The sequence below is a fragment of the Rhipicephalus microplus genome, chromosome 10, assembly GCF_043290135.1.
Source record: "Rhipicephalus microplus isolate Deutch F79 chromosome 10, USDA_Rmic, whole genome shotgun sequence".
NCBI lineage: Eukaryota > Metazoa > Arthropoda > Arachnida > Ixodida > Ixodidae > Rhipicephalus > Rhipicephalus microplus.
In genome coordinates this window covers 23,194,491-23,208,374 of record NC_134709.1, presented here as the reverse complement: position 1 = coordinate 23,208,374, position 13,884 = coordinate 23,194,491, and the positions used below count along the sequence as shown (strand labels likewise).

The 13,884-nt window shown below is 47.2% G+C and overlaps 2 protein-coding genes across 3 annotated transcripts in view; both read left to right on the top strand.

The window, feature by feature from the left end:
* The window catches only part of LOC142774890 (uncharacterized), a 46,237-nt gene extending 40,407 nt beyond the window's left edge, over nt 1-5,830 (top strand). The window contains exons 21-23 of the mRNA XM_075876036.1: nt 1,043-1,220; nt 4,231-4,526; nt 5,618-5,830. Of these exons, the coding sequence (XP_075732151.1) occupies nt 1,043-1,220; nt 4,231-4,526; nt 5,618-5,758 (615 nt within the window). The 3' untranslated portion in view covers nt 5,759-5,830. The remainder of the gene's footprint in view (nt 1-1,042; nt 1,221-4,230; nt 4,527-5,617) is intronic.
* Nucleotides 5,831-10,616: 4,786 nt separating this feature from the next.
* Nucleotides 10,617-13,884, top strand: part of LOC142774627 (gamma-interferon-inducible lysosomal thiol reductase-like) — an 87,620-nt gene continuing 84,352 nt past the window's right edge. The window contains exon 1 of one of the 2 annotated variants that reach the window (XM_075875216.1): nt 10,617-10,904. In XM_075875216.1, coding sequence (XP_075731331.1) covers nt 10,857-10,904 — 48 coding nt within the window. In that variant the 5' untranslated portion in view covers nt 10,617-10,856. The remainder of the gene's footprint in view (nt 10,905-13,884) is intronic. The other variant, XM_075875215.1, reaches the window with a different exon arrangement.

Sequence of the window (13,884 nt, the reverse complement as noted above, 5' to 3'; positions counted from 1 at the left end):
CCGAGTGTCCACCAATAAAAGTCTCAACCATAAATAGATAAACCAACAAAGGGAACTATCAGACAGCACACGTACTCCACTTATCCTACATTTTGCGACCATTCACCACGTTTTCTTGATGGAGAGATGATGCGGCGTCACGACAGATTGCCACGCGCTAACGCGCTTCGACGCGCACGTGTAGTCAGGATTTGAAAGAACGTTCGGAGCGGCTATACAACAAATAACGGATGGGTTAAACAACAGCACTCATTCCCAACTTCCGCTCGAACAAAAATCGAAGCTCGTTTTTTTCTCGAATGAGGGAGCCTTCTTGAAAAAATATACTTTCTTAGTGAGCAGGGAACGTTTCTCGAAGAAAGATATAGCCGAGAGATAGGACAGAGGGCACACTTACAACCAATTTTATTGCACAGATGGCGGGAATATATATACAATGGAATAAAACCACTCTTAAAAAAGAAGGCGGTGCTACTGACTAACTTTGAGGTAGTAAATTGTTGTCACAACACTCACTACTTAAGTAGTAACTGCAGGTAGCATACCAGAGACGTTTACTACCTTAGCAGCAACCAGAGGTAGTAAATGTCCGTGGTCTGCTACCTACCGTTACTACTCATGTAGTCAATGTTGTTACAACAATTTACTACCTCAAGGAAGGAAAATAGAGGGAAAAAAACGGCAGGGAGGTTAACCAGCCTATAGGCAGCCGATTTGCTACCCTGCGCATGGGAGAGGGATGGGGGAGATGAAAGATAGAGAGCAGAGAGGGAAGAGAGAAACACAGCACATTCGGCAGCACACTCAGTCATATTAAAAGTTAGTAAGTAGCACTGCCTTCTTTTTTAAGAGTGTAAGTGTGCGTTCTGTCCTATCTCTCGGCTCTATCTTCCTTCTGAAAACGTTCCCTGCGCACAAAGAAAGTATATTTCTTTCAAAAATGCAGTACCAGCCAGCCCAAGTAGCCACTCTTTTGGAGGGATCCCCCCCTCTTTTTTTTTTTTACTTTGAAAACACAGCGCTCTGCTTTTTGCACCTGCAGGTGGTGCTGTGCTGCCTGACTCCACGGTACGCCTCTTCGACGTCGTGCGCCCGCGAGTTGAGCCTGGCCGACGTTCTGCGGAAGCCCATCGTACCCGTCATGGTGGAGCCGACGCCCTGGCCCCCTCCCGGTCCCCTGGCCGTGGTGCTCAGCGCGCTCGTCTACGTCGACCTCTGCGGTCAGTCCTAAGGAAACTTCGTGCACGCACACAGCGCTCATGGAAATCGCCAAGCTTTCCTGCGGTACAAGCACGTGAGACGGTGGGGCTTGTCGAGCTGTTTATAGTCAGGTTTTTTTTTTTTTTTCCGTTCCAACCACTTGATGTATGATAGGTAAATAACGAACTGAAACTTGACTGAAAAAAGAAATATGAGGAAACGACGCAAAGAAGTGTTCCTTTATACTGCATCTGATGTTTTTCGTGCTGTTGTATTCAGATTTCAACAGAATCTCTTACAGACGCCATTGTTTGTGGTACGAAAACACTTCAACCCTACCTATCGAGATAATGCGGATGTCAGATAAGAAAACGAGACTTGAGCTCGACTGAGTGGTGAAATGAACAGGCATGGCAACTCAACGAGCAATGCACAATTTCGCAATGACACTGCAGGACATCGATCGAAGTACACGTAATAACACATTGAGCATAACGAAAGACGTGTCGTCGCCCGCCTGAGATTTGACCTTTCAGTAAACACAGGCCGAATTAGACCATTGACAAATTTATTATTGCGATTCCGCGCAATACTAACTAGCTTGACATAGTCATACCGTCTGTGATTTCTTCCCGGAACATGGTAGCAAATCTGACGTGCGCCCCGTAGCGGTATCACACGGGCACTTCTGATCCCTTTTGCGGCCAATCCGGAGTCCTGACTATGCTCGGTTTAGATCGCCTATTGCTACGCGGCGCGTTCAATCGCGCTCAGGCTCACCGCGATGGTGGTGTTGTACTTGTGGTGTTTAAACTGTGGAACCGAAGGTCGCAGGATCTAATCCCGGCCGCGGCAGCCATATCTCTATAGAGGCGAAACGCCGGAGGCCCGTGTGCTGATATTGTGAAGTAACGGTGAAGGCAACCTTTATTAGGCCCAGAAGACACGATGAAGCGACCACGCCCAATGCACAGAACTCAGACAAGCCAAGTCCCCACAGAAGAAGAAGATGACGACCACTCATGATGATGAATATGTGTAAAGAAAGTAGATGTGCTTAATGAATGCCTACAATATTTAAGTGCACGCAAAATAATTCCAGGCGGTCGATATCTTCCAAGCCTTCCACTGCGGCACCTCTTATAATAATGTCATGGTTTTGGGACGTTAGACCAGGTAAATCCCAAATATTATTCTTAATCGCGATTTTTTTTATTTTATTTGAACATACTGCAGGCTATTCACGGCCCATGCAGGAGTGGAGACAAGAAAAATACACACTAAGCATCGAAAGAAAATACATACCGGAATAACAAAAAAGAAGATACAGTGTCAAACAGCTCATAATTCAAAATAGACACATTGTATTATGTTCATAAATGATTGAATGGTGTTACAGCACACAGTATTGTTGTGTATAGTCTATTCCAATGGTGGATAGCTGACAGAAATAGAGAATGTTTGTGAGCGTTAACACGACTGAAAGTTTGGTGGATAGTTTTGGAATGGTTCAATCAGGCCCGATTGAGATCAAGACGATCGTGATCCGGGCTCCCAGACAGCGATTCCGTTCATGTTTGTACCAGACTCGATGCGGTTTAGTATATGGACCATGTGGCTGCGGCAATTCTCGATCGTGATCAAGAAATACGAACCAGATCAACCATGATGGCAACCTAAAGTACACTGTGTGACATCGGTATTGAAACGCACGTCGGGTCTGCTATCATGTGTCGGGAATAAATGAAAAATTCGGCCAGTTCTATACGCCTCGACACCGTGCAGCTGCGGGTGTTAAGACAGGTCAAACTTGAATACTTCTCTTAAAGGGGCCATGAAGCACTTTTCTGAGTAACAATGGAAACAATTCATTGGAAAAGCGTATTGCCTCCCAAATTCAACGCCGCAAAAATTATAAGAATCCCTCCAGTACGAGCGGAGTCACAAAGGTTTGTCACACGCTGCAATAGCATTCTCTCTTTTCTGGTCTGGACGACAACGCTGGAGGCTAAGCAGGGAGGGATGGAAGGGGCAAACAAACAAACGTCACGCGCACCTCGTGACCTTGAGCGCTTCTTACTTTTTTTTTTTCTTCGAATGCGCGGCCTTTTCAGTGCGATCTCGCGCGCACGCGTGGACAAGTGACGGCTTCTGGTGGCGATCTGTGTAACAAACCGAGCGCGCCGTGTTCAAATCAGTGGCCGATAGATGGGCAATCTACATGTGCCTTTTGAGCGTCTTCTGTCATTTGTCGAGGGAAGAGAAAGCAATTTTTAGCAGACATTGATCATTTATTCTGAATTCCAGGCCGCGTGCTGCGCTGTAACATTTGGCTCGCGTGTTTTCGGGAACCCCTACTACTGATCGGCAGCGTTTTCTGACCATGCTCAAAAAGTATTGCAAGGCCCTTTTAATAAATGCTTATACACTTGTTTGCGCGGTAAAAACAATCGGCAAGGGAAAGTGTAAGCGAACGAGTGTATGTGAGGGTACCCTATTTGACAGTCTCATATCGAGTGTCATCATCGTGATTTTTCAGCATCATCATATATACATACAGTATCATCCCAACTTAGCATCGTTGTAATAATAGTTCAAAGCATTATCCTCATTTTGTTTTACTCACTCCCTCACCGTTGTGACCTGCGCGAAGTCCGACGATGCAGGCTGCAACTTAAAACAGATTCGCTGTGAGAATGGGATGCCTTGATTGATATGTGGGGTTTAACGTCCCAAAACCACCATTTGATTATGAGAGACGCCATAGTGGAGGACTCCGGAAATTTCGACCACCTGGGGTTCTTTAACGTGCACCCAAATCTGAGCACACGGGCCTACAACCTTTCCGCCTCCATCGGAAATGCAGCCGCCGCAGCCGGGATGCGAACCCGCGACCTGCGGGTCAGCAGCCGAGTACCTTAACCACTAGACCACCGCGGCGGGGCGAGAATGGGATGCCTATTTGGCCCGAACTATGTATCTCCGCACACTCGCTCTGACGTCAGTCACTGCGTACGCGCGATTCCGCAGGCATCGGCGGCCACGGGGGCAGCGGCCGTCGCACCGACTGGGAGATGCGCTTCCAGGAGATCGTGGCGCGCGTGGCTCAGTTCCTGGCGCCGCCCACCAGCGGGCCCCGGCCGCACTCGACCAAGCACAGGGCCGCCGCCTCGCTGGCGCCGCTGCTCGCACCGCACGCGGCCGTGGCCGGCGGTCCAGCGGCCGCCACCACCAACGCCGCGGCCTCGTCGGTCAACGCGGCCAGGCTGGCCACGCCGTCACCCAGGCCCAGCCAGGCCAATGCCGCACGGAATGACGACGAAAGGGTATTGCGCACTGCAGTGCAGTAGAGTATAGCGTATGCGTATAGCGTATCCAATTATAGCGTATAGCGTAGTATAGCGTATAGCGTAGTATAGCGTATAGCGTAGTATAGCGTATAGCGTAGTATAGCGTAGTACAGTAATTATAGCTTAGTATAGCGTATCCAATTCCAACGTGTGTGTTCCTTTCGGGAATAATAAACCTTGAAGGGACACTAATGAAGAACAATGACTTGGTTTAGATTTACAAACAATAATTTGAGAACTGTAATGCCGTAAGTCTTACTATCCTATAGGTTCATTATTAGCACAGAAAATGAGCGTTGATGTTTTATTTCTTTTTTTCGCGCCGAAATATCCTCCCTTAACGTATCAAACTTCGAAATGTACTTTTCCTCTTCAACATTGGCTCGATGAAATCTTCTGGCACTTCGTATACTAGGTACTCTAATGTTATTAATTAGAAGCTACGTAAGGCCCAGTACTCTACTTCAAAATTTATGACGTCGTGGTGTTTGGGGCCCGAAAGGTGGCGTCCCTTTCTTTTGGCGCGTTTCCTCGCTCGCCAAGCATCTTGTCGCGGCAAGAGTGGTGTTTCCGGTATTGCGAAATAGTAGTTGACTAATAAGCGAAAGACCGTTTCTAATGCGCGAAAAAATCGAGACCGCCAATCGGCAGCGTTTTCTGACGACGGTGAAAAAGTGCCGCAGGGCGCCCATTTCAAACCGTAAGTGGGAATCGGAAGCGAAACTGCCAGTGCCGGTATTTGTCATCCGGATGTCACGTGACGGACCGTGAGGTAGTTGGACATCATCTGGAATCGGCGTAAGTTTATTCCGACAAAACGCAAAACTCGGCACGAGTGTTGTTTCGTGCCGAGTGGCATTTCTCTCTCGCAGGGAAAACGGTGTGAACGATGCGTGTTTAAAATGAAGCTGCCAATTATGCAATCACCTAAGTTTGGGCATGTTCGTATTCTAATATGGATATAGCTCTCTCTGCCCTATTGTCCCACTGTGCTTGCGCTGTTTCGTGCGCTAAGGAACTGACAAGAGTATCCATCCTCTTTTCTTTTTTCTTTAAATCTCTCCTAGGAGCTCCAGTCCGCCGCCTCCGTTCCAATGGACGACGACCGAGAGTCCGACGCCAGTAATCCGGGTTCGCCACAGTCCTGGGAGCGACCGAACCGAGTGATCAACCGAGTGGTCCGTTGCTCCATCTGCGCCATCATCTGACACGATGGAGTGCCACACGCCTGTTGTATTATGTATATATAAAAATAAAAATGTTGTTGTATTGGCTTGCTACACGCTAAGCTCCCGCGGCCCCACTCATTTCGCTTCAAGGGTGTGTGCAGGGGAATAAGTTTTTTTTTCGGGAAAGGGGGGCGGGAAGAGGATCATCTTAATCTGAAGGGGGAGCGGGGGGCGTGCTGGTAAGGGCCGTCCCACGTGCTTCCCGCACAGCCACAATGCATGTTGAAGCAGAAGGTGAAAGAGCGTCGCCAATTGGCTTATTTGTTTCCCGTTTGCGTGCGGTAGGGGTGCTAGCGCGTGCGTTGCGGCTGTGCGGGAAGCGCGTGGGTCGTTTCACGCACTTCCCGCACAGCCGCAACGCATGTGCCGGCATACCTGCCGCACCCAAGCAGAGGGTGAAAGAGCGTTGCCAATTGGCTTATTTGTCCCCCTCTTGCGTGCGGGAGGGGTGCCGGTGCGTGCGTTGCAGCTGCGCGGGAAGCGTGTGGAACAACCCTAAAAGATCATTTACACGGTATGACATGGCGAAAAAAATCGAGGGCAGGCGGGGGGGGGGGGGGGACACGGGTCTTGTGTGCCACCCTCTAGCTAAGCCACTAGTGAATGGTGTTCGATGCAGCACAAGTATTTCAGAAATCTTTAAAACGTTAGACTATTTATTACAACCCGCCACGGCAGTATGGTGGTCATGGTAAATGACTGCCGACCCGCAGGTCACGGGAGCGAATTCTGACCACGGCGGCCTTGTTTTCGTTGGAGGGATAACGCTATAGAGTCCCATGTATACTTATAATTATGAGCACGTTAATGACACCAGACGGTCAAACGTTGTACTGCTGCGAAGTATACGCAGGGTTGCATACAAAGTCAAAATTACATTTTAGTCACGTTTAGTCTTATTAATTTTTGTTTTTAGTTTTTCTACATATTTACTTTCTTTAAGATACGCTTTTAGCAGAGAACTGCAATTTTGCACAAGATTAGCTATTAATGGTTTACAGAGGTGAAAAAAAATTATGAGCTTTGTGGTGTACGTTTTTCAATGATTGAAACTTGCCACCTACGAATGTACTTTCTTTTTTCGACTGAAATATGTACCTAGGCTACACGTTCTAGTTGCAGTTATGTAAATTCCCCGAATAAACATATGTCAGAACATCTTTTTTTTTTACATTGTACAGCAAAAGGTTGTACTGTTCCCGAAAAAAAAATTACACAATCTTCCCAAAATTTAATTCTAACGCAGAAATCAGGCAAGGGTACACTTGCATTCCCTATCAACTTTATTTATGGCACCTCGAGTACCCGAAATGTGATAAAGTTTGAAAAGATCGAGGAACTCTTTACGAGATCATTGTAAAATCCCAAAATCAATTTTTATAGCCAAAAAATTCTCCCCGCACAATAATTATGAATGTAGAGGATAGTCCCTTTAAAAAATAAAAAGAACGCTTACCGGGACTGATTTGGTTAAAACCTCCCCATTACGATGCCAAGTCCCCCTACTGAATTTTCACCTACACAGGTCTGGTCTGTTACAGTCACCTCTATGCCTCCATTGCAGTGAGTGTGAGTCTCTTGATCATTGCTCTCTAACGTGCAGATTATTCACCAATCAGAGGAAAATACTTCTAGACGAACCACTTCGAAGGTTGAGATTAAATTTATCCCTTCCGGTACTTCTTTCCTTTGGGGCTACCGTGCTGGGTTTTAGCCACAGGAGCGTTTGCGAAGCCGTTTGCGATTTCCTTCGGGAGACGAGAAGAATAGAATGCTAAGTTCATCGTTAAAGAAATATCAAAATCAAACATATTCATTTAACTCTTAACATTTCGAAATTATGAACATTTCCTTTTAAATAGCAAGACACCGTTCGTTTCATGACCGATCTCCCATGGTGGATTGCGCTAGAATAAAAAGGGACAAACAAACAAACAAACCTCCCCATAAGCAACCACTGTAACGAAGCGTGCCGCGCTTATGACGTAACAGCAAAACAGTGTAACGTGTATGCGCTACGTTACAGCCTGCTAACGGGAGCACTGCCACTTAGCACTGACTCCGAAACGTACCAGCTAATGTTAATCTGCATAATGCACTCAAGATTCGTTTTTGTCCGTTATCACTAGCGGTCGAGTGAAATAAACGACACTAGTGACGTATCAAGGAGTGGCTTGGATTGAACTAAGGTATCGAGGCACTCTAGGTTGAACCTTCCCCATCCCCTCTTTTTTTCCGATTCTGCTTACATTTTGTGCACACGCACACTTGCTAACACGTGCGTTGTAGGGCACCCTCAATAGGGCTTTGCAACACTTTTCCAGGTAGCCATGGAGTATATTCACTAAATGACCTTATTGCTTAACAAATTGATCACCGCAAACATTTCGAGAATGCGGCCAGTATACGAGCGTAGTTACAAAGATTTGTCGCACGCCGCAATTACATTCTCTCTTCTCTCGTCCCGACGAATGTGCTCTTCACCCAGAATATTTTGAACGGGGCACAGGAGTTCTAACCTCTCTGGTTTGAGCTCCTGCACGCGATGTGGCACGAGTAAAAAAAAAAGAAAATACGTCACGTGCGCCTCGCGACCTTCACTGCGATCACACGCGCGCGTGGACAAGTCGCGGCCTTCCGCGGCATCACCAGCCTCGACCAAGCGCGCCATGCTCAAATGAGCCAATGACTGACACAATGGCGTTACGGCTGATTTTTTTAGCTTGTAGCATCATTTATCGCGAGAAAAGAAAGCAATTTTCTCTAACTTCGGTCATATATAGTGAATTCCAGACAGCGTTCTGCGCTACATTATTTGACTCAAGTTTTCTCTGGAGCCTCGACTACCAATCGGCAGCGTTTTCTGACCACGCTCAAAAAGCCTGGCAGGGCACCTTTAAAAAAAACATGGTTGCTCGCTCCATTAGAGCGATCGGTAAAACACGAAAATAAAAGGTGCCCTGACAGAAGTAGTTTGATGTTTAATTACATCGATATATGAGAGCTTGCGCAATGTTTATTGGTGCTTGACAGCTTTAGCACGGATTAACGTGCATGCACCCACGTTGACTCTTAACCACATAGTTCCATCACTATGAGTAGCGTCAATAATTATTAAACAAACCCTTGTGGTCATAGTTGCTGACGGTAATGATTGATTGATTGATATGTGAGGTTTAGCGTCCCAAAGCCACCATATGATTATGAGAGATGCCATAGTGCAGGGCTCCGGAAATTGATTGATATGTGGAGTTTAACGTCCCCAAATCACCATATCATAACGAGAGACGCCGTAGTGGAGGGTTCCGGTAATTTAGACCACCTGCGGTTCTTTAACGTGCACCCAAATCTGAGCACACGGACGTACAGCACTTCGGCCACCATCGAAAATGCAGCCGCCGCCGCCACCGGGATCCGATCCCGGGACCCGAGGATCAGCAGCAGGGGTACCTTAACCCCTAGACCACCACGGCGGGTCTAGAGTGGTAGTAGTTAACAGTGAGAGCGGAACCTAAGAAAGAAATGCGATAGCCAAAAGAGCCTGACTGATTAGACGCCGAACTTGGACCATGTAGGAGTTATTGAACTTAGTTTAGAGTTTCCTAATATACACTAGAGGGAACTCTGGTGCTAGTGTCTATGGGAGCCGCAGCGCACTGCGCTTCAGCGAGCATAGGAATGATGGGTAGTACACACATTTGTCTAATCTTCGTACTTCTGGCCTGCTTGTGGCTCCGTTTGCGTTCGTGGGGCTTGGAGCTTCTTTCTTTTTTCACAATACAAAAATAAACAAATGGTCAGCGATTGCGCTTCAACACCTTATTCTTTTAGACTTACCTTTCTAAATCAGGTCACAAAGTTGAAAAGGATTGAATTTTGTTTTTCATAACAAAACCGGAACACAGCAATAAACGAAGCCGCATGTACAATTGGTCACCCGCAAGTACGAAGACTAGGCAAACGTGTGTTCCCATGGTCGCTGAACGATCGCAGCGACAGAGTCCTCTCTAGTTAATTTTAGGAAACTCTATGGGACGAAGGACGAAGCCTCAACGACTAAAACAGACACCACGGCGAATGCTCTCAAACAGCTGCGCTCAACTTTTGTCCATAATTCGTTCCTGAGAAGTCTGCTTTGAACCCACAGCTTTATTGATCTACATATTCACGATCATCAACAAAGCAGACACCGTAGTGAGAAATACACGACTTTTCTCATACTAAAGAAAGAAAATGTCTTAAATAATGTTCGATCTGGAAAGTTCGTGGCATAAACCTTTATTAAGAAAAAGGAATAGACAGCAATATAGGAGTGTTAGCGTGGTACTGACATCATCATTGCGTATATGAAGGTGAACGCATATTTTAATGTAATTAAAATGTTTCTTTTTTACATTCCTGAACGTTTGAAAGAAACACCCGCGGCAGGACCAAGAGGTGGCGTGAAAAGCAAACACGATTGAAGACAGAAACGAAAACGAACGTACGTGTGATACGTTGCAGATTTCCCCTCTTTTTTTCATACTGCAATCAGAGGAATGTTCGAGAGTTTCCCCCTCTTCACAAGTGTGAGGTACCGTGTTCGTCGCGAATTGACGTCAGCCGTATAATCAAAGCACAAAGAACGCATCCACGCAACAGACACAGCAAACTGACACAATATTAGTTTCGGTTTCGAAACGCCGCACGAGTTCCGCCGCTTGCTCCCAGGCGACGCCACGAGCGGTTCATCGATGCCCATGACGTCACGGGACAGCGTCATCGCCGGCTCGTCACGTGGTGTTTCGCCGGCGATGCGAAAGCAAAACAAGCCGCCGGAGAGGAAGGAGCGGTGGGCTGTTGAGCGGGCGCCACACGCCGCTCTCCTGTTTCTCCATCGCCGGGTGCTTGAGCGGTCCGTCGCGAAAATCCCCCCGACCACCCACCCAGTCGCGACACCGCCGCACACTGCTGCTACAAAACCGGCTTTCCGTCGTGTCCCCATCCTCGGCAGTGGAAGAAAAAAAAAAAGCGTCCCTCTCTTCTCTTCACCAAGTGGTCTTGCTAGGAGCGTCCTACTAGTGCAACCACGAGCACCATGCTACCAGTGATCCTCATCGGTATCATCACTCTGCTGTGTGTTCAGGTGGGTCTTTCTTCTCCCATCACGTATCCCGAGAAAAAAGGCGCCCGGCACGAAATTCACACTTTTCCTGTAAGCATCTCGCTTGGAAGAGTAGCACCGCCGGAAGGAAGGACACAATCATGCCCCGCTCTTGCTTGGGTCGCGATACGCGCGGCGCAGTGACCGGTCCCCGAGAGGACAGTCCCGGCCTCTCCGGGGCACGATTCGACAAAACCGACCAACGTTTCAACTCTGAATACCTGCTTGCCTAGTTCAGTTATGGGAAGGAGTGTCGAGGTACTTAGATATCTGTTATCTGAACGTTACGACGTTCGATAGAAACATCGCATTGTTTTCGCTATTGTTCATTATTTTATTTACTGTTCTGTCCCTGCTCCTGAGCTTATGTCTGGGGTGTGGAATGTGGGTGGGGGGGGGGGGGAGAGGATATACTACGGAGACTTGATAACTGGCTTTAGTGCTTTTGACCTACACAGTGTACGTCTATATAGTTATTTTGACATCTTTTTTTTTCTCTGACGACACGAACGACTTTATCCCAATTTCGCATTAATGTGCGGACACGTTTAATTAATTACGGAAATAAATTTCTTTCGATTTTTAATGCGCTTCCTTCAAGCACCTATCAAAACGCCTTCTCCTATACAATGTGAGAGCATAGAGCAGAAAACAATACTCCGCTTTGATAGTCATAAAGAGCCAACACATTTCTCTCTCTCTCTTTGCGAGAACTTCAAACGTCCGATGGTCTTCCGTTGTAGGTATAATAATTTTTCTGCCGTAAGAGCACTTGTCCAGAGCCTATGACAACCACCGCTCTTTTAGAATAGGAATGTTGGTGGATGCCTCAAAACGGCAATAACTTACTACAAGGCACTAGACACATTGCATTGGGCATATCCCAGGGAACCATTCTAGTTAAGATGAAATTAAGTAATTCATTATGTCAGAGTCATTATTGAGGTTTCCCATTAAAGCAATTGAATCACCAGCTATAAAGCTATAGAAGGTACATGCGCTGGTTAATCATTACCAAGAAGGAAACAGATCCAGTTATGTCATCAATGATGTGTCGTCAAACGTAGTGTCAATACCACAGTGTTCCCACGACACACTAGGAGTTAAATAAATAAAAAAAGATAGATTATGGAGAACATTAAATTGCCCCAAAGGTCAATGTGTGCGGCTTCTTTTTCATTGTCATTATTTTCCTGTTCACGACTTGCAAAAACAAACAGCATATACAAACGTGCACCCTGCGGCCGAATGAGCTACGAAATGTGAAATCGAGGACGACGCACTAGAAGTCTTTCCTTGACCATGCAATAGCAATCGATGAACCGAAACTTCACAAGTGTTTTCACCCCGACCCCAACAAGCCCGCGGTAAAGAAAGCAAAGAAAAGAAATACTCAGCATCGTAACGACAAAACGTCGAGCTGAAGACGCGACCGAGTACAATACGACACCGACTCCCATTCAGTGCGCACAAAGACGAGCCCCTTCTTTAGTTCTTTGAGAGGAGGCTGTTGCTTTATGTACGCGCATCGAAACTGCCCGCGACAATTTCAAGGCTATTGGACGGCCCTTTTTCGAAGTTTAAAAGCCTGTTCCGCCCATTAAGGAACGCCGGCAAGCTCCACACAACTAAACCGGTCGTCCCCGAAGACCTTCTACAACAGTGATTCTCTTCCACTGTGTGTCTTTCTGGTTTTTCTTTTCCACTGTCGATTTCACAAATACACGTGTCGTTAAGCCGTGTGCTCCGTCCTGTTGGCGTCCCACAAACAACCTTTCTTTCTTTCTCAATTCGACTTTACTTAGAAGTGTGGGAGCTTGGGCTAGTTGGTATGACATGACAATAGTTATGGCGCGAGAACAGAACGACGACGAAGAGACAAGGAGGATCGTGTCCTTTTTGTCTCTTTGTCGTCGTTCTGTCCTCGCGCTATAACTATCATCGTGACTTTACTCGCACCCTGTCATGCTTTGTTCGCACCACTCGATATCCTTTGTCCGCCAAAATACCGAACGGAGAAAGTGCCAAAAGTGGTTTCGACGGGCGATCTGACTCAAGTCTTTGTAATGCTCCAACACACATCTCTCTGCACCACGTCCAGAAAGGCCGTTCGCTTTTCTTGCCAGCATGAACCAATCAGTCTCTCGCTGAAAGCTGCCTCGATCAACCCTCTGCCCCACGCGAACACTACCCGCCGCGGTGACTGTGTCCATTGCGTCGCGGTTGTTTCGATTCCTGTTGAAAATATCCAAAGTTAATAATATCTGAAAGTTAATATTATTTAATATTATACGGGGTTTTACGTCCCAAAACCGCGATATGATCATCAGGACCGCGATATGACCGCTTGTTGTTGGCGTCTCTTTCGCAAGTCGGCGTGCGTCATCTTGTAGCCTGCACAAAAGGGCGACGCGGCGTCGTCATCGCGGAACATTAGAAGTGTGGTAACTTGGGCTAGTTGGTATGGCATGACGATAGTTATAGCGCGAGAACAAAACGACGACACAGAGACAAGACACAGTGTCTTTCGTGTTCTTGTCTCCGTGTCGTTTTGTTTTCGCGCTATAACTGTCGTCATCGCGGAACAACCACGGAGCCCGTCCCGCCGGCGGAGCCTTTCCTCCTCCTTCTCTTACACGTCCACCCTTTCCCTCATCAATGAGCCCGCGTACCTTGACACAGTCCGAGGTAAAGCGTGCAAAGCGCCCACCAGCGCGCCTTGCACCACCACACGCGACTAGGTGGACTACTGTCTTCCGTCTCCCTCGCTTCTCACACGTATGAACAGATTGCGAGAGCGTTAGAGAGTGAGAGAAGAAGAAAGAAAGACAACACCCGACCCGAAGTTTCCTGGTTTCTCCTCAGTGTGGAGTCTCTAATGATCCTTCTACAAGCGGGGCGAGTGAAAGGCATCCGGTCGCCGGCACTAACAACGTTTTGTATTTATGCGTGTTCGCTGCCG